The sequence below is a fragment of the Canis lupus genome, chromosome 14 (genome assembly GCF_003254725.2).
Source record: "Canis lupus dingo isolate Sandy chromosome 14, ASM325472v2, whole genome shotgun sequence".
Taxonomy (NCBI): Eukaryota; Metazoa; Chordata; class Mammalia; order Carnivora; family Canidae; genus Canis; species Canis lupus.
Genome location: NC_064256.1, coordinates 3,750,462 through 3,773,282, shown reverse-complemented (window position 1 = coordinate 3,773,282; position 22,821 = coordinate 3,750,462). Strand labels below are relative to the sequence as shown.

Below are 22,821 nucleotides of genomic sequence, written 5' to 3'. Positions count from 1 at the left end.
GTATCCATCAGCCTCTTATATATATATATATCTCTGTTCCTCTTTTCACAGATGCACCCACGTTGTTACTCAGAGGCCCTAAGTAGTTTTCTTCTCTTTATCTTCCCCAGGGCAGGGCTGCAGGCTGTTTCTCTGCTTTCTGTATCTTCTCACCTACTCATTCACAATAACCCTTGTGGGGCTTGTTATCCTAATTTTCTCTTTCTCTCTTTTTTAAGATTTTTTAAAGATTTTATTTATTTAAGAGAGAGAGAGCGTGCGTGAGAGTGCACAAGCAGGGGGAGGGGCAGAGGGAGAGGAAGAAGCAGACTCTGGGAGGGAGCCCGACTCGGGGCTCGATCTTGGGACCCTAAGATCATGAGTTGAGCTGAAGGCAGACGCTTAACCCGCTGAGCCACCCAGGCACCCCTTATTTTCTCTTTTTCTGATACGCTCTAACTAGAGTGGCTGGAGGTTCTTGTATATTGAAACAAATTCTTGTTGTGGCTATAAACAGGTGATCAGGAGCAACTGTGAAGTTACTCAAAGTCTAAAGAAGCAAAGGAAACTTGAGTTTGAAGAAGGACTTCTGTACTTGGGTTTCAATGTCTTGACTTGAATTGTTTGACTCTGTAGATTTATTTCAGGAAGAAACAGTAACATTAGTTTTCAATCTTAATGATCCTGATAAATTCAGTAGAATAGAATTAAAATACTGTCACCACATCGAGAAATAACAGTTTAGGTATAACTTGGTCCCATTCTCACATTTTAGTTATTGCTATTTATTGATGGATATCATGCTGTTTCTCTCTTCCCTGCATAAAAAGCATTTATTGAACTATAATTTACATTCAGTAAAATGCAGCATTTTAGGGTACGGTTCAATGAGTTTTGGCAAATGTACACATCCTTTAAAGTATTCCCATCCACCCCAGAGAGTTCCCTCCTTCCTTGGAGTCAAAATTCCATGTTCCCCTTCTTGTCCCCTACCCCTCTCCATGTCCTGCTCTAAACGACTACTGATTTGAACCCCCTCACTATTGATTATTTTTTATTTTTGTATGTTCCAGAACTTCAGTCTGTACTTCTTTGTATCTGGCTTCATTTGTTCAGCAAAATATTTCTGAGATTCTTTAGATTTCTTCTCTTTTATTGCTGAGTAGTATTCCCCTTCCCCCACCACCCAAGTTTTAAAATAACATTTCTTCATAACTGACTTTCTCATCAAAGAGCCGAAGCCTCAGGGCAATCTAATATTAAAAGTTCTTGTAGCTCCTTATGTCTGCAGCTTTGACTAATAACTTAGTTCAGGGAATAATTTTGGTGATGTTCATTTTCCACACAGCCTAGTATCATCTTCCCCACCCCTCAACACGGACACAAATTCTATCTTCCTTTTCAGTTTGCCTCCATGCAGTAAGCAAAAATGAGAAGTGAGCTGACTACATTGTATATATCCTAGTGTGAAATGGCATAATTGCCTTTCTTTTTCCAATCAAAAGGAGTTTGCCAAGCTTTCCTGACACTCAGTAAGTTCATCCCCCCTTCTTTTGATTGAGAGCCTAGCTGGGTGTTGCGTGACACAGCATTTATTTTTTAACAATTTCCATAGTAACCGTGAATCAAAAGAAAAATCTGAGAATTACAGAACCAAGGTGAGAAGAGTAGAACATTAGAAATCAAATTCTAACAGATTTTAACTAAGATTTGAGAGAGAATGGATATAATAGCTGGAGTTCTAGCCCAGAGACCAAGAGTTCCCAAGAGGATCTAGGAATATCCTTGAGAAATATGTTTAAAAAGTCCGATAAAGGGCATTAAGAGATACACACTTACAAAATAAGTTGTAGGGATGAAGAGTAGAACATGGGGAATATGGTCAGTAATATTGTAATTAAGTTTGTATGGTGACAGTGATAACTACACTTAATCATGGTGAGCATTTTATAATCTATATGACTTTTCTATCAGTGCCGTATACTTGAAACCAATACTATGTGTCAATTATACTTCCAATTAAAAATTTAAAAAGTCAAAACCATAAGTGATAATAAAAACCACTACTTCCTGATCTCATCTTTCCCTAGTCTAAATTGCAAAACTTTAAAGGCACTGACTTTTACTCATAGTAAAATGCTTACACTATTCTTGATTTTTCTATTTTAGACATGGTATATGAGCTTGAAGCTATGGAAGATGAGGATATAGGTCCCTCTGTCATTCTTTCCCGTATCTCACCCCATCTTCCTCCCTCATTCTCTCTCTCTCTCTGCTTGTATCCTAGTTTTTGGTTAAATAGATGGTGCTTATTTTATTAAAACTACATAAATATTTACCTCTCAACCATCCAGCATACTGTGTGCGCTTGAGCAATTTTGTTGTTGCTGTTTTCCATGCGATTAATGATTGAATATTCCTGTTGCCTTTCTTCCGCAGAAAGGCAGAAGTTTTCTGCCTTGGTTTTCCCCTTTCCTGGATCTTGTGTTTTCTGTCTTCTGATTTTCTCTTGTGTTGATGGAGCACGTTCTTCACTAGCTTGCTGAGATATGGTGCATAGAAGGCTTATTTATTTATTTTTTTGAGAGCTTGTATGTCTGAAGATGTCTTTATTCTTCCCTCACACTTGATTGATAGTTTTTTGGGGAAAGGATTCTCTCTTAGGATTTTGAAGCTATATTATTCTTTTGTCTTGTAGCTTTTAGTGCTCCTATTGGGAAAAGCCTGATGCATTCTGATTCACAGTTCTTTGTATGGATTCTGTTCCTCCCTGCACCTCCCCCCCCCCCCCAACTCCCGTGAAAGCTTTTAAGATTGTCTCTTTATCCCTTGTGTCCTTACGTGTCAGGATAATGTGCCCTGGCTTGTGTCTTTCCTCACTCCATTTTCTTGAACACTTGGTGTGCTTTTTCAATCTAAAAACACATGTCTCCTGGGACATTTTCTTTTATTATTTTGTTGATATTTTTCCCCACTTCATTTGTCTCATTTTCCCTCCCCTAGAACTCCTCTATTTGGCAGATAGTGAACCTCTTGGATCAATCCCCCTCATTTTCTTTTTATCTTTTATCTCTTGTTTTTTTTTTTTTTTTATTCTCTGGAGATTTTCTCAAGGGTACCCTCTAACCTTTATATTGGATTTTTTTCTATCATGTTTTAATTTCCAAGCGTTGTTTTGATTCTCCATTTTTTTTTTATAGCATCCTATTCTTGTTTCATCAATGTTAGTGCCTCCTCCTATTTTTCCTAAGGGATATTCATTGTAGTTTTAAAAATTTCTGTTTCCTGCATAGTTTTTGTCCTGCCCCCCTCTGCCCCCCAACTCTTTTTTCTTTTTGTTTGTTTTGGTGCCTGACTTTGCATATTCCAGGCTTTCTTTGGCTGTCTGGTAGAAGAGTGAGGCAATACAGAGCTGATTGGAAGCTCAGAGCATGTTATGGGCCTCATCTACTGATGAGTGGCAGGGACCTAGCAGTCTCCTTCGTGAAACTTTAGATGTCACTAACTCTAGGTCTATTTGCCTGGTCACCTTTCCCAGGGAAAGCCCTATGCTTCCTGTGTTGGAGCTAGAAATCAAGCTGAGTGTATTTAGAAGCAACCCTAGCAGGAGGCCGAGGCTCTGGAGGGGGCTGAGGAATTTACTGTTCCATAGGCCCACTTGGGTCTCATTTTTGATTTGTTGTCCAGTGCCTCACACCCTCCCCTCATCCCAGATCTTTTGTGATCTCCAGGTCATACACATTCTATGTGGCCAATAGTTGAGGCAGGGCAGGGGGTGGGGGGAGGATTTTTCTATCTGGGTGCTGTGATGAGGATCCAGGGCTCAAAATATGGAAGGTGTTAGCCCTGTTTTCCCACTCTCCATGTTCTTGGTACCTCTTTGTCAATGGAGGTACCCCACTCCATGCTGAGGTTTTCAGATTGCTCTCCTCTGCTAAATTACCCATGTTCCAACTTCTTGCCAAATTCAAAAGTGCCATTCCCTCCTCTCTGTTCTCTTTCCTAGGTGTTTTATGCATAGCAGATTTTTTTTTTTTAAATCACTTTGGGACTGCAGGAAGGAGTGGAGGCAATTAGGACCATCTTCAGTAGATTTTCAAAGGGGTCTATGTCTCCCCTGAAAGCTAATGATCATTCTGTGCTTATTGAGAGAGATTACAAAATCTCCTTATTTAGGATTCTTTTTACATTGGAGTTTCTTAGAATTAGGATTAGGTATTGTCCTAAAGTTATAGATTAGATGCTTTCTCAAAAAACATTCTGATCTTAGCATTCTATCTTCATATTTTCCATGTGTGTTAGAAAAATGTTGAGATGTAGTTTTATAATCACCAGAAGTATAATGTTCATGAGTGCGTGCACCTCCTCAGCAAATCTTGTTGAAGATGGATTTTCAATGATCAAAAATGTGGTAAGCTTTCTAGGGTGATATAAATGACCTATAGTTGATGGTTTGAATTATACAGGTGTCTTGGATTTGCTAAAATACATCTAATAAATAGTACATCTAATAAATAGTACATCTGACATGTATTCATAAATTTTACCTAAAACAAAAAACAAAACAACTACTCTTTCTTTCTCTTAAGAAAGAAAAAAGGTGGTGGGGGAGTTGTGCCTGGGTGGCTCAGTTTGGCTCATGTCAGGATTTCAGGGTAATGAATCCCCTGTTGTGCTCTGTGCTGGGCTTGGAGATTCTTGCTCTCCTTCTCCTCCCCACACCCCCTCCCCAACTCTAAAAAAATTAATAAAACAAAACTGTAAACAAATACTAAATTCTAATTTAAATAAAAATACATGTAAGGAATGCCAAAAGTATATGAAAGTAGCTCTGTGAATTGTGAAAGGTCATGATTCTTTTTATTTCATGTCACAAAAATTGGAAAGTCTTAATTATGAATATGAAAATGTGCTCACCATGTACATTGTGAGTACCCCTGCCTGTTCCTCCTCTTTTTGTCGGGCTGTGCCGTACTGGTCACTAAACTATGAGAATGTTTGAGATTGTCTTATTTAATATCTAAAAATCCTTGGTATGTCCTAATTCCTTTTATTTTGAGATTATCTCTGGATGTGTGCCCTTTTCTGGAACATGGGCTTATTTTCATGTTAGTTGATATGAATGCACAGTTCCTTGGCTCTAAACTTCAACCAAGTTATAGATGTAGGATGGTCCAAGTGACCTATCAGCTGAATGGGAAACATGCAGAGAACAGGGAAGGATTAATAGTATGGACTCTATGAGGGATTTTCTTTTAGATATTTTAACATCAGTGGGTAGATACTTTAACATATTTTCAGAGTGCTCTATGTCCTAAGTAACTTTTTTAGATTCACCCAAAGGTAGGTTGGGAGTAGTTTTCTCATTTCAAGGGAGAGCACATATACACTGAGGTGTAGATGTACACTGAGGTGGAGACAGACCTATCCAAGTGAGTCCGTGTCAGAACCAGGATTAGAATTTTGCAAGCCGGGATCCCTGGGTGGCGCAGCGGTTTGGCGCCTGCCTTTGGCCCAGGGCGTGATCCTGGAGACCCGGGATCGAATCCCACGTCAGGCTCCCGGTGCATGGAGCCTGCTTCTCCCTCTGCCTATGTCTCTGCCTCTCTCTCTCTCTCTATGACTCATAAATAAATAAAAATTAAAAAAAAAAAAAAAGAATTTTGCAAGCCGACTCACTATGAGAAGTGAGTGAAGGGGGAATTAGGAACTGTTTACTTCTAGTGACACTAATGAAGACTACTAATTAGATGATAAGTTTAGGATGGCAAGACTTTGGACTGACATCAGGTCGAATCTGTTTCATTGTAGGTGAAAGAGAATCTGCTTTCATGCAAGATGCTGTTGCACTGCAAAAGGGATGAGCTTCGGAAGTTGTGGATTGAAGGAATTGAGCATAAGCATGTCCTGAATCTGCTGGATGAAATTGAGAACATCAAGCAAGTGCCTCAAAAACTGGAACAGTGCATGGTCAGCAAGCACTATCTCAGTGCCACCGACATGCTGGTGAGAAAAGAGCCTGCGGCGCTAATGGTTCTTTCTGCTAGGATGGGAAAGGCCCTACTCTTGTTCCCTGAATGCTGTCTTTCATGTAGCACATTATAAACTGTCCTCTCGGGATTCACAAGCCTTTGCAGGTGAAGCCTGACTGGTTCTCTTCCCAATTCCAGTGTTTGAAATGGTAGGCGATTTTTCATGTATTATCTGCCTTCGGAAGAATGGCAAGTCATGTAATGATAAGAAACCAGTACCTAAATTATGTTGGCATGGTAAAGAGAGGTGGTTTTTTTTTGTTTTTGTTTTAAAGATTTTATTTATTCATGAGAGACACAGATTTTGGGTTTGGGTGTCTGGGAGAGAAGAAGAGGTGTGGGCTGTGGCCTACATATTTACAGCTTTCAGAGGAAAAATTTTTAATTAAAAAATAAGGGGGTAAGGTCTAGATTTGTGCCAACTTGAGTACTATGATTGTCATTTCTAACTAAAATTATGTGTATGTGGGGTGTGGGGGTCTGGGGAGTGGGGTGGGAAGGAAGAGCAGTTACCTCTAGAAAGAAGTGAGTATATGAGCTACCTTTCCTGGAAGTTCCTTTTTTTCCCTATTTGTTGTTGTTTGTATATTCTGGATCCTAATCTTTTGTCAGATGTATTTGAAAAATCTTCTCCTAGTTGGTAATATATCTTCTTACTTTGTTTATGAAGCCTTTTGTTACAAAGAAGTATTAAAATTTAATGTCATAAAATTTCTTTGTTTTTCCTTTCTCCAATTTTTTTTCGCAGTAACCATTTTATTTTCAGTTTTTAAATTTTTTTTGAGAATAAGTGAGCATGAGTGGTGTGGGGGGTGTGGGGTAGAGAGAGAGAGAATCTTAAACAAACTCCACGCCCAGTGCAGAGTCCATCTGGGGGCTCGATCCCACAACCCTGAGATCATGACCTAAGCCAAAATGGAGTTGGATGCTTAACTGACTGAGCCATCCAGGCACACCAAATCCAGTTTTTATTTCAGGAAATTTTTTTTCTATCCCAGTGTCATACAGAAAATCTATGTGTTCTTTAATCGTTTGGAATCTGTTTCCATATATGGTATGAACTAGGAATCTAATTTTATCTTCTATATAAATAGCCACATGGCTCAGACCATTTGCTGAATTTATCTCCTCCTGACTTCTAATGCTATGTTGATCACATACCAAGTTTTCATGTATGCATGGGTCTGTTCCTGAGCTCTTTGTTTTGTTCAGTTGGTCTTGTCTATATCTGCACCAAAACTGTGCTGTATTAATTTCTATTATTTTATGATATATCTTGATAATAGCAGATGGAGACATTCCCTCACCTTGCTTTTCAGAATTACCTGTGCTATTCTTGGCCCATTACTCTTCCATGTGAATTTTGGTATCTGCTTGTCACATTCCTCAAAAAGTGTCAGGAGATTGATTCAATATAAGAATTTCATTTTTGTAATATTGAGTCTTTCAGTGAACGGGTCTTGGTCTCATTTATTGATGTCTTCATTTATGTTCTATGTAATAATGCTTAGTAATGTATTGCTTAGAGGTATTAAATATGTTTTATTTCTGGCTGTCATGTTTTTTAAAGCAGGTGGCTCTTTATTAATAATAACTTCTAGTTATTTGTTGCTGATGTAGGGATGTGATAGATGTTGTTGAATTGATCATATTTCCCTGAACCTAATCCCAACCCTGTCTGCCTGGAAAATGATGATTTATTTTTGAAGGCTTGGCTCAAATTTCATTAGCTCTCTGAATGTCCCAGGTGATTAAATGCTTTTCTTTTCTCAAAAAAAAAAAAAAAAAAAAAAAGTATTTTTTTATTGTCTTAATAAATTACCCTGAGTAGATGCTTTTTAAATTTGTTTGTTTGTTTGTTTCCATAAGCTATGTGTACTTATAATACAGCTACTGTTGTTTGTATGGTAGGTCATTGAGGGCAAGGGCTAGATCTTATTTATTTTTGTCTGCCCCATACTTAGCATAGTGTGCCTCATCTAGTCAGGGTCATTAGCCAAATGGGTAGCCATGGGAAAGTCTTAATAACACTAAACAGAATAGGATATTTCCTTTCTAGGGGCTCTGGTCTGATTTTTCTCTGGTTTCAGTGTTTGTTTTTATGGCAAGTTTCTCTAGTTTCCAACCTTTCCTTTTTGCAATATTTAAATGAACAAACAGTAATTATAATAATAGCTAATATGTATTGCGTTTTCATTATGTTCTGTTACTAAGTCTGTTACATTTGCTAACATATTTAATTCTTGCAGTAACCTTTTGAGAAAGAGGTTTCTGATGTGCTCCCCATTTTCCAGATGAGCAAGTTGCTTTGCATGATCTGAGGAATTGGCATATCCTAATATGCAATAATTGCATGAAGATAGGATTTAAGGTGTGCTTAAAATGTTGGAAACTTCCTCCAGTTTGGCCTTTTGTATATGAGCGAATCGTAAGGTCTACAATTGCTCTTTCATTGGACTTCCTATGAAAAAGTAATCACATTTCCTTTCCCCATGGTTATGTGCTATTAGAAGTAAAATCTACTTAAAGCATCTCAAGGGTCCAAATGAAAAATCTTTGCTGAAAGACATCAGAGGAAAGTAAAAACAAAAACCTGAGTCTTTCAAAACTCTCTGATTTCCTTGGATTTGTTTATCAAAAGATTTTTGCATTTCCATGTAAGGCAGGTGCAGATGGCTAGTAATTTAATCCCTACTCAGGTTCATAAATCCAGAGTAAATAAATCAGTGGTGACCCGTGGCTCTTGTCAGCTCCTACAATTCCTGCGTCACCCTCACGCTGGTCTGATAGCTATAGACTTGGCTTCTAGATGGGATTACTTATTTCTTTTGATATGTAACCTGAGTATTGCATAAAATAATTAAATTGTCATGACACGGAATGTCTGCAAATAGGCATGGCCTTTTGTTTCCTTCTTCAAGGTAAACAGCTGTTGTTAGCTTATGAAAAGCTAAAAGTGGTCCAACAAGAAGCCTGTATCCATCACATTGCAATCAGAGACTTGATTAATATTGTAGCCTGTAGCTTTGTGATATGTATGGTTTAAATTAGACCTTTGCAGTCATTGTGCTGGGTTGATGCAAGCACATTAATGACATAATTTCTGGTTGCTGCATCACATTTCTGCAGTCTGTCCTTTGTATTCCACTCACATTAATTGAAGTAATTTTGCCAGTGAAGCGTGTTTCAAACCTCTGCATTTAAATTGAAATTTTAATTCCCTTATTGTCTTGAAAAGACGGCTGAAGATGCCTTGTTACAGGTTTCATTATCACCCAAAACACTCCAGCTGCTGGTTCTAATGTACAATGACTGATTAATTCGGGGAAGAATTGTTAATATAAGAATAGCAGCTTCTTCCCAGTGGCATGAGCTAACCAGGAAGGTATTTTATGATAGTTAATATTTTTATGAACTTTTTAAAAGGAAAATTTATGTGGCATTCTGCATCAGACTAAAGCTGCACAGATGAGCTTTGAAAACCACTTACATAAGTTCTGATTTATCAACCCATAGAAGTCCATTCATAACTGTTCAATCAGTGGAAACTAAGTAGGTGCAAGCAGTTGTGAAGCACTTTAGGCTGACAGTCACGGGGCCAGTCGCTAAATTTTTTCACTTCTAAGTCTTTCTGAGACTGTAGGGATTTTGAATGTCTCTTAATCATTTATTTATTTTTAAAAAGTCATAGCTATATAGTGAGATAAAGATTATTATAATAATAAGTATTATTTATGTAGTTGCATTCTTCCCAGAGAATCCCAGAGTGCTTTGAGAGAATGGTATGGTGGAATGACATCACTTACACTGGGAAAATGTGGCCACATATGGCATAGAGGGAGTAAAGCAGCTTCTTAATTGCAGTTTTCTAAGCTCCTATAATAAAAGTATATTTGTAGTGTTTTCAGCTCACAAGATCCTTTGTATTTGTTAGATAACGATCAAGGTTGTGCATGTCAGCATGGGTCTTAGTGTGGGTCACATGGACTCGTGCTTAAATCCCACTCTGACTTTCACTAGCTGGATGACATGGGGCTGATTATTGAATTTGACTTTGCTGAAAGTTGGAGTGGAGAATTACATACATTCCCAAGGGTTGTTGAAGGGAATTAAGTGAGATGCTAAGCTATTTATGTAGTGTACACACAGTATACACAGTAAGTGCTTAGAAATGTGTTTATAATGACTTAACTGTTGCTATGAGAAGGATATGGTGATTGCTCCCATGTTATAATTTCAGAAGCTGGTCAGAGATGGACTTGTTTTGAGCTGATAGAGTTGAAGTAGAGCTGGCTAGGTTAAGCATTATTGATTCCTTTTTGCCTCAAATGGACATCTATCCAAATGAAAGACTACCCCACACTTTATACAAAGGAGGTCCTGCAGGCAGAGATAAAATTGTTCCCCCCAAACAAGCCTAGTCTGATCTAACACTTGCTCAAAAGGGTGATCAGGACCCCAAAGTTCTTTGCTGTATGTTTCAGATTGGACATGGACAACATTTCAGATTCTGCCTCCATCACCTTTCTGACCTACTGTATGTTCATAGGGTACCTACTGTCTAATTATAAGCAATGCAATTAGTTGGTAAACTATCTGGGATCAGTTGCAAAATCTACTCTTAGGGAACTAAATCTATTTTTCTGCTAGTATTGTAATTAGATATAAGCCAGTTCACTATTGGAGGGTCCTTATCAATAATGTTGATTTTAGTGTTCTAAAGTAGTTGAGGTTAAGCTATTCTTTCTGGCAGGGCTTAGGTGGCAGGACCAGTGGAGCAGTGAGATTGTTCCTTTTGCTGCCATTAAAACTGTGTCATTAGCAAATAGACGAATTTTTTCCTCAGACTATGGGCAGGGCAGGGGTGATCATGCATCCACTATCAAATGATTAATGTACAAGAAAGAAAAAGGGGGCCAAAGTGCACATCCTTTTCATCTGGTCTGAGAGTTTCTAAGATCTCACAGGACTGTTTTTTCTCATTATTACTATGGAAATGGTATTGAAGTGAAAGCTCTATAAATAGCAAGAGCTGGAACATTCTAGTGAACTTATTGGACTTAACTTGAAAGTGGTAAGTGACTGCAAAAATGTTTCAATATTCCATATAGATTTTTCTACACGTGATAAAAAATATATCTGTGATCAATAATGAAATAGCCACCATTAAACCCATCTGTTTCTAGTGTAGAATATTGATTTGAAAGACCAATGCCAATATTCTATACTAATAACAGGAAAGAGTCGGGCACATGTTTTGATAGATTTATAAAAAATGGGATGATGACATTGTTAATCACATGCGTTGTTGATATATGTATCTCGGTGTGGCCTTAACCTTAAAGGAGCCTACATGCTAATAAGGAAAGATGAATGAACAAGTAGTGTCTTGTGTCATGATGAGCATGGCAAGAAATGGGGACCAGGGATATTTGGGCTGAGGTGGGGTAGTATGGTTTGCTATTTAAATAAGCTGGTCCTCTAGCTGCTTCAAGCTGTATTTGAGAAGCTCTTCATTCCCTCAGACACCTACATCCAAACTTTTTTTTTTTTTTAAAGATTTTATTTATTTATTCATGACAGACATGGAGAGAGAGAGGCAGAGACACAGGAAGAGGGAGAAGCAGGCACCATGAAGGGAGCCCGATGCGGAACTCGATCCCGGGTCTCCAGGATCACACTCCCAGCTGAAGGTGGCGCTTAACTGCTGGGCCACCGGGGCTGCCCTACATCCAAACTTTTCAAAAAGGTTTAGGAAGAGCTGAAAACAAGGTCATGAAATAAGAACCCTTGGTGTTTGTCTAAAACTGAATGAGTAGGCTTAGTGTGGCAGCTTCATTTTTCTCCTAGAGAGTAAAAACACAAACTGTTTTTGGTGGTGCTCAATGCCCTTTTTATATATATTTGTTTTTGAAGGCTGGGGTTTCTAAAAGCCACACTGATAGGCACCAGGTATAGTATTAGCTTTCCTTCCCTTTTTGCTCTTTTTATCTGCTCGTCTTTGCCTGTTTTATTAAATAGAAATTTGGTTAGATTGCACTAAACCTCATAAGGTTCAGCTATTTTCAGCTGGCTTGCTAGGCTTTAGCGCGGTGATTCCCAAACTGCGCATCAGGGACTCATTCAGGAATTATAAAGCCCAGGTCACACCCTACACTGATGACATTGAAATCTCTGGCCTTAGGACACTGACTTGAAGTTCTCCAGGTGGTTCCAATGTATGGATAAATTCGGAGCCATAGATTTAGAGTATAGCCTACTATGCAGTGCAACAGAGTAAAACTAATTGTCCTTGACTTAATTTAACACCAGCTCTAAGGAGTTAGAAACCTCATATTTGCATAAGACAGATCACACAGTGATTGATACATTTATATAGAAATGTTGTAGTTTGAAGTTGCTTTCTTGCCATCCTCTCTTGCAGATTTTGGATAGAGCTGACGAGTATGTGGCTTTTACTCTGGTATCATAGCCTGATGATTTGGTCAGTAGCAGTGCTGTTGAATGGTTGAATGAGATGCTTTCCAGGCTCGGGCTGACTCGAGTTCTTCAGGACTGTTCTCCTGGTGCTCTAATTCCTGCATTCTTACTGTGGTTTCTTATCTGACTTCTCACTGGAATTTCATGGGTTGAAATGAGGGCATAAATGGACTTATTGACAAGTGGTAGTTAGGTACATTATGGTGTAGTGCAAACAAAATGGATTTAGAAGCCAGATGTTCTTAATTCTAGTCCTGACTCAACATCTCACAGGTTGTGTGAGCTTAGACAAATCACTGTCTCTGCCTGTTTTGTAGTATCCTCTTCTGTTGATACTACTTCTGTGGATCCTCTGTCTAGTTTACAGAATGGCTGTAAGAATAAAAATGAAATTTTGTAGGTTTACAGTGCTTTGTAAAACATAAGGCAATATACAAATCTTAAGAAGTGTAAGTAAGCATCATCATTACTATCACATAGTGCTAGGTAGGAGGAAAAGTAGTCATCTGGGACTCATTTATACTGAGCAGCCTTTCTCTCCTGGAGCTACCATCATTAATGCATACATGTCATTTAAATCAGATTATCTGTGTGTACATGTACATTTATACACTTTAGTCTGTAGGAGGAATAAACTCAGCCAAGAATAACACACAAGCCCTTTGCTGACCTCCTCTCTCATACTGTGGGTTTCAGCCTCACATGTGGACTTGCTTGAACAGGTTTCTGATGGGTCAACCTGTGGCCAGATGGGGACCCTTTGTATGTATAAATTGCTGCAGGTGACGATTCATGTTGTTGATGGGAGCCCTCTGTGTCAACCTGACAGTGGTCTGAGAAGGCAGATCAGTAGCTTTTACTTGGCTTGACCAGATAGGAGGAGCTTGTTGGAGTCTTTTCTCTGCGATTCATCTGAGTACTAATTACTTGTCGTTGCTAGCCCTGAAAATGCAAAAAGCCATATTCCTCTCACATTCCTTTGTGGGATTTTAATAGTTGCTGTTAGTAAAGAGCTGTGTAGGTGCTGAGCATTTCTAATGGATTTGGGGGTTTTTAGAGAGTGGGCGAAATTGTCTTGATTCAAGTGTGGGTCTGCTGTGACTCTCATAGACCTTCTTTGCCAAGGCTGTAACTGTTTCCTGTCCCAGAGTAACAAGTAACATGATAACAAATAAGGAAGTAAGTGATTTTAGAACACCTGTCAAATGAGAGTATCTTTCCTAGTGACCTCTTCTCTTGTATTTTGGAGTAGAAACCTAGGATTTAATGCTGTTTTTATGGAACATTGTTGGGAATTGAGAATTGGAGGGACCATAAGATTAGGAACAATGAAGGATTTGTGTATTTGTGTGTGTGTGTATGTGTGATAAGCAATTAAAATTCTTAACTGTCTTTTAAGGTGTGAGGTATAGTTTAATTTCATCAGGAAGTAATTGTGAACTGATCCGTTATAAGTCCATTTAGAACAAATAAGCCTCTTAATTTTAGCATTATGTATTAGAAGCCCTAAATACGTGCATAACTTTGAACTTGGAATTCTACTTCTAGAATAAGGAAGGAGTTAAGAATTTTAATTATGTGATACTTATCCATATATATATATATATATTTTTTTTTTATCATAGGAAGATATGTAAAAATAAAAGAATAACAATTACTTAGTATGGGGAAATGGTTTAAGTCATATGTGGAATATTCATTTTATGGAGTCGTATGCACAATAAAAATATATTGGGTAATGGGCAGATGTTTCCAATATATGGCCAAATGGAAAAAGCATATTTAAAAAAAACAATAATTTTAAAAAACTTTATGTGGTAGAACAGTTGGAAGGAATCAGGTTAAAATGTATTTTACCTGATTAGTGAAAATGTGGACCATCTTTTTCCTTTTTTTATTTTTTAAAAGATTTTATTTATTGATTCATGAGAGACACAGAGAGAGGCAGAGACATAGGCAGAGGGAGAAGCAGGCTCCATGCAGGGAGCCCAATGTGGGACTTGATCCCAGGACCCTGGGATCACGCTCTGAGCCAAAGGCAGATACTCAACTGCTGAGCCACCCAGGTGTCCTGTCTTTTTCCTTTGTGATTTTGTGGTTTTCAGGTTTTCTTGATCATGTATTTTTTATAATTTGAAAGCAAAAAGTTAAGAAACACATTTTTGGGCCTTAAAAAAAAAATCTGTGAAATTGGAGTGGGACCCCAGTACTCACAGCCTTTGAGGATCTCTTATAATGGAAAATACAGCATTTCATTTCTCAGATACTGTCATTCTGTGAGGCTTGGACTGATGGTGTATCACAGACCTGGTCACCCCTACTTTGTAAGAGAAAAAAACCCCAAAGATTTTTGCATACATTATGGGAATTATTTGTGGCATAATGCCCTGATGTTTAGGAAAAAACCCAAACCAAAAAGAGACAGAAGCCCCAAAGGAGACTTACGACTAGCTTAGTCAAATGGTATGTTTTTGCAAGCAAGCCTGTGTTTCACAGCAGTGGTGGGTTCTTCTTTTACGAAACTCGAAGTCGCTTTTGATCTCTCATGAGTTTTGTTTTCTTTTTCTTTCTTTCTTTTTCTTTTTTTTTTTTTTTTTTTATATGATAGTCACACAGAGAGAGAGAGAGAGAGACAGAGGGAGAAGCAGGCTCCATGTACCGGGAGCCCGACGTGGGATTCAATCCCGGGTCTCCAGGATCGCGCCCTGGGCCAAAGGCAGGCGCTAAACCGCTGCACCACCCAGGGATCCCTGAGTTTTGTTTTCTAAGATAGATTTGAAGATACTTTAAAGAAGAAATTCACAAGATAAAGGGCTTTTCTTTGACAGCACTTTATCTTGTGGGCCCTCCTCCGTTTATTCACTTATCAATAACTTCATCTCATTTGCTTTATCCTGTAAATTCCATTACTTCCCGGGCAGTCTATTGCATTAAGCCTTTACTACCTAATATCGCCTCATTTACGTTGACACGTGCTTGACCTCAGCCCTTCTCCTCTCTTTGCTAATGTACCAACAAGCACTGATATCTCTCTGGAGCATTATCATTTGGCTGTTAGCACAACTAATAACAACCCTTCATTTGAACTGATGAAGTTTTATTAAATAAAAACATGTAATAACCCTGGCAGTAATGAAAGGAGAATGGAAGTAGACAGCATCCTGTTTTTAATGGCGAGAGCATGCTGAGTCTGCATTATAGGTATTGGGTTTCCAGAGGGAGAAGGGGCACCTGAATGGGGCTGATCAATATTCTGTTAGCAAACGGACTTTAAGAGTGGGCATTTTTGATTGCCTGGTTTGCTCACTGTGGATTGGCTGCAGGCTGAGGAGGAGTTAGGGTGGAAAAGTGTTCCCACTCCAGGCCTTGCCCCATGATGCCATTTTCCTGGGAAGTCTGTCTTCAGGTCCAAGCTGTCAGTAGCCTGGGGGCCTGCGGTCAGTGGCAAAACAGAACCATGGGGAACCAGATTTTCTCCAGAAAAGCTGGGATCAGGCATTCTGTTTCTCCTAGAGGTGCGGGAAGACTCTTCTAAGCCTCCACTCTAGCCCTGGGCCTTGAGTAGATTTCCTCATTCTGCTTTGTATGGCTCACACTCTGCCTCCCCATTCCCTCTCCTCCCCCTCCCCCAGCTGTTTTGTACCAAGAGCAGTCTAAGCTGTCCCTCTACATATGTCCCCTTTGCTGGCTGGTGTCATGTCATAAACACAGGTTGAGCAGTTGCTTTAAGTTTATATTCAACAGGATTTTGATCCACTAAATTCTTTGGGGTCACATGTTTGTGGTTTTATGTCATATAAAATAACTCATTAAATTTTTTCTAGATCTGTGACGCAGTTAAATACACAGGATTTTCTTATAAAGGCCACAGTGTTCTACCAATAATGCTGTGATGTTCTTGATGCATCAAAGCTTTTAGACCACCTAAAACTATTAGATTAAACCATATGAAACAGCCAGTATTGGGTCATTTTTGACTTATAAGAATAGGTTCCTATGGTTCAAATTTCAAACTAAGGCATGAAAGATACTGTATTTTTGTTTTTGGGAGTGTTAGTTGTTGGTTTTTCGGTCTTTGATTTTTTTAAATGTTCCTGTCTAATAGCCAGATTTCTGCTTTGGGCACTGTGGTGTAGCAAAATGGAAATGTTTGGTAAGTGACTGATCTGGGATTCTTGGTGATAAACATCTTCACTGCTTGTGTAAAGATGGGTATGGCTTGTTCTGCCTTCAGAGGGAGACTTCCTGTGTCCATCTAGGACTCCCTGAGCCTGACTGTAGAGACTTTTGGGTGGAGGGCTGTCTTGAGGGGCAGGCTGAAGCCACGTGAGTTTGCCTTCTAGCACTTCAGGGGGCCCTGGTGGCAACTAGCTGCAGGCCTGGGTACTAGGTAAATGTCAGATTCTGAGGCCTGCTGCTCTTGTGTTCATAGCCAGAGATTTCTGGTATTCTTAGTTGAGACTGTTCCAGAAGTTTAACTTGTGTCTTCTTACGTACATATGGGAAGGGAGAAGGTATCCATTCTCTGGAATAGCTTAATTTCATACCTTTTTATAGCATCTGTAAGTTGAGCCAAGGCAACATTTTCAGAATGGTTATGTGGTCTCACTAGAAAAATGCTTCCTTAAGGGAAACATAAAGACCTATGGAAAAGTGATAAAACATTTTGGAACCATGTAATTATCGGAGTCCTGAAGGAAATACTTGTTTTGGATCTCACAGTGGCAATACATTTGCTTTCTTTAGGGGAACATGATTGCCAAAATAAGCATTTATCTTAGCTAACAGTTTAGTTAGAAACAGTTACTAATGTCAGTTACCATTGTGTCTCTCCCCTCCCCCAACTAAAATAATAATAATAATAATAATAATAATAATAATAATAATAATAATAGATCAGTAGTTTCTTTTTCAGTATCTCTTCAATGAAACAGCTGTCCAGAATGGCCCACTTGGGTGTTCCTCCAAAACATGTCCATTGGTTTATGGTAAAGCACAAAACTAGATCATTTTACTTAATCAACTTGAGTGAGATTAGCAGAAGACAAACACTTAATGATAAAATAATAATTTCCTACTTTAAATTAGAATAAAATTGAGAAATAGACATTTGGGAAAGAAAATTTAAGAGCACTATAGTTCATAATTATAAAGATGGCCTTTGTTGTAAACTTCTTTCTCAATTTAAACTTTTTTGAAGTACCAGACAATTGTTGATTTTATTTATTTATTTATTTATTTATTTATTTATTTATTTATTTGATTTTATTTATTCATGAATGACACAGAGAGAGGCTGAGACACAGGCAGAGGGAGAAGCAGGTTCCATGCAGGGAGCCCGACATGGGATCTCGATCAGGCCCTGGGCTGAAGGTGGCACTAAACCGCTGAGCCTCTCAGGCTGCCCAATTATGTGCATTTTTTTTTTTAAATTTATTTATTTATGATAGTCACAGAGAGAGAGAGAGAGAGGCAGAGACACAGGCAGAGGGAGAAGCAGGCTCCATGCACCGGGAGCCCGACATGGGATTCGATCCCGGGTCTCCAGGACCGCGCCCTGGGCCAAAGGCAGGCGCCAAACCGCTGCGCCACCCAGGGATCCCCAATTATGTGCATTTTAACTGTACCTTTCACATACTTAGTTATGAAACATTTTTGGGATATTTGTTTTCTTCAGTGGATAGGTTTCTAGTAGGAAAACATGCTTCCCTGTTCAGTATCCCGTGTTAAAACATTTTGTAAATACTCGCTTATTTTCATAATCCTAAAGGAAATGTTTTTCAAATCCAGAACAGAGTTCTGTTATCTAGGCAGTTTCCAGTTGTGGTGAGTAGAATACTAATGTTCAATTGGGTAGTAATAAGAGTTGTATGAAAACATTCCCTGCTTGTAGTATCTCCCCCAATCCCCTAATTTTATTTTTGAAAATATGTATAGGAGGGGACCTCGGTGGCTCAGTGGTTCAGCATCTGCCTTTGGCTCAGGTCGTGATCCTAGAATCAAGTCCTGTGTCAGGCTCCCCACAGGGAACCTGCTTCTCCCTCTGCCCGTGTGTCTGCCTCTCTCTGTGTCTCTCATGAATAAATAAATAAAATACTTAAAAAAAAAAAGAAAATATGTATAGGAAAACTTCCAGATCATTTAATTGGCTCATTATATACTAATCTACCTTAAAAAGACGGTGTGGACTATCTGTAAATTCTAGACTGTCATACTAGAGATCATTCGGGGCATGAGTGTTTGTTACTCCATCTGTGATAGAGGTATAGACAGCATTTACCAGTGAACCTCTGTACTGTATGTTTTGTATTGATTTTTCATCTGGTATGTCTTATTCTGTAACAATATATATTTGATGCAGTATGTGCACTTAAAAACCCAATTTTAATAATTTCTCATAGCAACTCCCCTCTGAGATCATTTTGTTGCTGTCTACTGCAACTGCATCTCTTGAATTCTTGTTAATGTTTCATCAGTGGTATTTAAGAAGTACTCTGTAGACGTTAAATTTGGGAAACAGTGAAATGATTCATAAAATGACCCCATTAAAAAAACACAACTCTTTAGTTGCACTTTTACCATTAGTTATATATATCTAAATGTAGGTGGGTATTTAATGATTTTTTTTTAAGACTTTAAGTAATCTCTATACGCAACATGGGGCTTGAACTTAGAACTCTGAGATCAAGAGTTGTATGTGCTACTGACCGAGCCAGCCAGATGCTCCAAGGATATTTAATGATTTCTAATAAAGCGTAAATGTTAGTAAATGCCTGGAAACCAGGTCCTCTCCCCTCCCCCAACAATGTGACCATCACTGGTGGTTGGTTGGTTTGTTTTCTGCCTCACCAAGTTTTCCTTATGTGTAAGCTTTATGGTATAAGCTGCTTGAAACCATGTAAGTGACAGGTTTCTATAAACTGATGTCCTAGAGATAAAAGTGTTGCACTGACAACTGTTTTATTTTTTTAAAGATTTTATTTTATTTTTTCCAAGTCATCTCCATGGCCAGTGTGGGGCTGGAACTCACAACCCCAATATCAAGAGTGGTGTGCTTCACTGACTGAGCCAGCTAGGAACCCCACTTTAAACATTCTTTAAACATGCAGTGGTATTAACTACATTTATGTTGTGCCACCGTCACTACCATACATCTCCTGAACTTTTTCGTCTTTCCAAACTGCAACTCTGTACCTAATAAACAATAACCCTCCTTTTACTCCCTCCCTCCATATTCCAGAAACCATGATTCTACTTCCTGTCTCTCTGAATTTGCCTGTTCTAGGCACATCATATAAGCGGAATCATATAATGTTTATCCTTTGTGTCTGGTGTATTTCACTTCGCATAATATTTTAAAGTTCTGTCCATGTTGTAACATGTTGGTACCACTTAAAAATTATTTGAATTCAATTTAGTTAACATAGTGTATTACTAGTTTCAGGGGTAGGATTTAGTGATTCATCAGTTGCATATGACACCCAGTGCTCATTACATCACGTGCCCTCCTTAATGCCTTGCATCCCCCATTACCCCATCCTCCCACCCTCTCCCCTCCAACCACCCTCAGTGTGTTTCCTGTAGTTAAGAGTGTCTTATGGTTTTCCTCTCTCGGTTTTTTTTTTTTTTAAGATTTTATGTATTTATTTGAGAGAGAGAGAGAGAGAGACAGAGATAGCGACAGAGAGCAAGAGTGGGTAGGAGAGAGAGAAGCAGGCTCCCCACTGAGCAGGGGGCTCGATGTGGGGCTCGGTCCTAGGACCCTGAGATCACAACTTGAGCCAAAGGCAGATGCTTAACCAACTGAGCCACTCAGGTGCCCCAGCTTCCCTCTCTGTTTTTATCTTATTTTTCCTTCCTTTTCCCTGTGTTCATCTGTTTTGTTTCTTAAATTTGACGTGAGTGCAATTATATGGTATTAATTTTTCTCTGACTTATTTCACTTAGCATAATACCTTCTAGTTCCATCCATATCATTACAAATGGCAAGAGTTCATTCTTTTTGATGACTAATATTCCAATGTATATCTATACCACACCTTTATGTATTCATCTGTTGATGGACATCTGGGCTTTTCCCATAGTTTGGCTATTGTGGACATTGCTTCTATAAACATTGGGGTGCAGGTACCCCTTTGAATCACTGTTTTTGTATCCTTTGGATAAATACCAAGTAGTGCAGTTGCCAGGTCATGCGTTAGCTCTTATTTTTAACTTTCTGAGGAACCTCCTCCATACTGTTTTCTAGCACCTCTGCACCAGCTTGCATTCCCACTAACAGGGGAGGAGGGTTCCCCTTTCTCCATTCTCCATTCTCACCAACATCTGTTATTTCCTGAGTTGTTAATTTGAGCCTTTCTGACTGGTGTGAGGTGGTATCTCATTGTGGTTTTGATTTTTGTTTCCCTGAGGCTGAGTGGTGTTGAGCATTTTTTCATGTGTCTGTTGGCCATTTGTATGCCTTCTTCTAACAACTATTTTCTTAAACTTAGTTTTAGTACCACTTAGTAAGATTAGAATAGGGAAGGACAGTCACCTTGCCTGCTTTCATAATTATAGCTTTCAATAAGTGAGGGCCAGAAAATTAGAACACTGTATTTTCAGATAAATATAAGACTATGCTATCTTCTCTGTGGTAAGGTTTTCAAGCCTTTGAAATTCTAAGACTACTCAGATATATATATTAATTATACTTTGATTTTGGGTCAGGAAAACATATTCAGAAAGATTGTCATTCAAAGGTTTATAATGGTACTATGAACAAACAACACTTTACTGAAGATACAGCATTAGCAATGTTAGTAACACCTTTTGAGGTTTCTTTATCCACAGAATAAATAGATTCTGGTAAAAATCTAATGTCATTGAGCACTCATTATGTGCCAGGCACTGTGGTAAGTGGTTTACCAATATTTAAAAAAAAATTTAAGTGGCTTTGAAAGTTGACATTATGCTATAATTTTATATTTGGAACATGAACTGTTTGGGTTAAAAAATCTTCATGCAAATTCCTACAAACAAATTGAGTACGGATGTGCAGTGGGTGGTTTTTCAGCTTAAATATCTCAGCTGGATTTAATTACCTTAAGGGATAAGGCTCCATGATGGGCCAGTGGCTTACCAAATTATTTTTCATTTTCTGGAACTCGATGTCACTAAAGGTTAATGCATCCCCTTTCTCTGTTAGAGACCCGAGTTAAAATCCATTTTAGAGCATAAGTGTAAATGAATTTGTTGTTGTTTTTCCTCCTCGGGGACACGGTGGTCATTTTGTGACGCTGCTTTTCCATTTGGAATCATTGGCAGCTCACATGAGGCCCAGGGGCCCTTGTCCCAGGGGCAGTTGCAAGTCAGCATGAAAATGCAGGCTGCAAGGGGGCAGGGCTGGCCCAGAGCTTGTCACTTTTTCATGCTTTGATTCTTTCTTGGTTAACTTAGGGAAACTTACTTGCTACTGACATTTTATTATAGCACATCATGTAACAAGTGATGTGTTTTGTGGGTAAGCCATTGCATTTTCCTCCCCATCTCAGGCCAGTTTGTATTTGGTGGCTCCCAGCCTTTCTGTATTTGCTGTCCACCTGCTCCCAAATGACTGTGTATATTGGTGTAGGGCTGTGATCAACGCTTCAGAACATTGGTATGTTTCATGGCTTTTATTATCTATTACTTTTATATAAATGCCATACTTTTTAGGAGCATGTTTATATCCCTAATTATATTTATTATTTTTACCCTGAAGTATTATTAGTTACTGCCTTTATTTGTACCTTTTAGGAATATTTACAAGTATAACCTAAGCAGGGAATGGTCATAGCATAGGAATCCCTTTGCGAAGCTTCATGGGGCTCTTTTCCCTCTGAGTTCAGCTTGTGTCCTCTCTTTTCTATTACTACTACTGCTACTATTACTATTATTATTGCATCCTTTGTATTTCTTTCTTGCTTTTATTTTTCTCCTAAGGAATAGTACCTAGAGTATACTCTTTACTTTGTTACTTTCTTTTAAGAAAATCTAGATTTTGGGGTGCCTGGGTGGGTCAGTCAGTTTAGCATCTGACTCTTCATCTCAGCTCAGGTGTTGACCTCAGGGTTGTGAGTTCAAGCCCCATGTTGGGCTCCACACTGGATGTGGAATCTACTTAAAAAAAAAAAATATATATGTATATATATATATTTAAAAATATATATATCTGGGGCAGCCCCAGTGGCTCAGGGGTTTAGTGCCGCCTTCGGCCTGGGGCGTGATCCTGGAGACCCAAGATCGAGTCCCACATCGTGCTCCCTGCATGGAGACGGCTTCTCCTTCTGCCTGTGCCTCTGCCTCTCTC

General features: G+C 38.8%; 1 protein-coding gene across 10 annotated transcripts in view; it reads left to right on the top strand.

Moving 5' to 3' along the window:
* The window catches only part of EXOC4 (exocyst complex component 4), a 746,744-nt gene that overhangs the window by 27,729 nt on the left and 696,194 nt on the right, over window positions 1-22,821 (top strand). For all 10 annotated transcript variants that reach the window (XM_025471693.3, XM_025471694.3, XM_025471695.3 and 7 more), the window contains exon 3: window positions 5,791-5,985. In XM_025471693.3, the coding sequence (XP_025327478.1) occupies window positions 5,791-5,985 (195 nt within the window). The remainder of the gene's footprint in view (window positions 1-5,790; window positions 5,986-22,821) is intronic.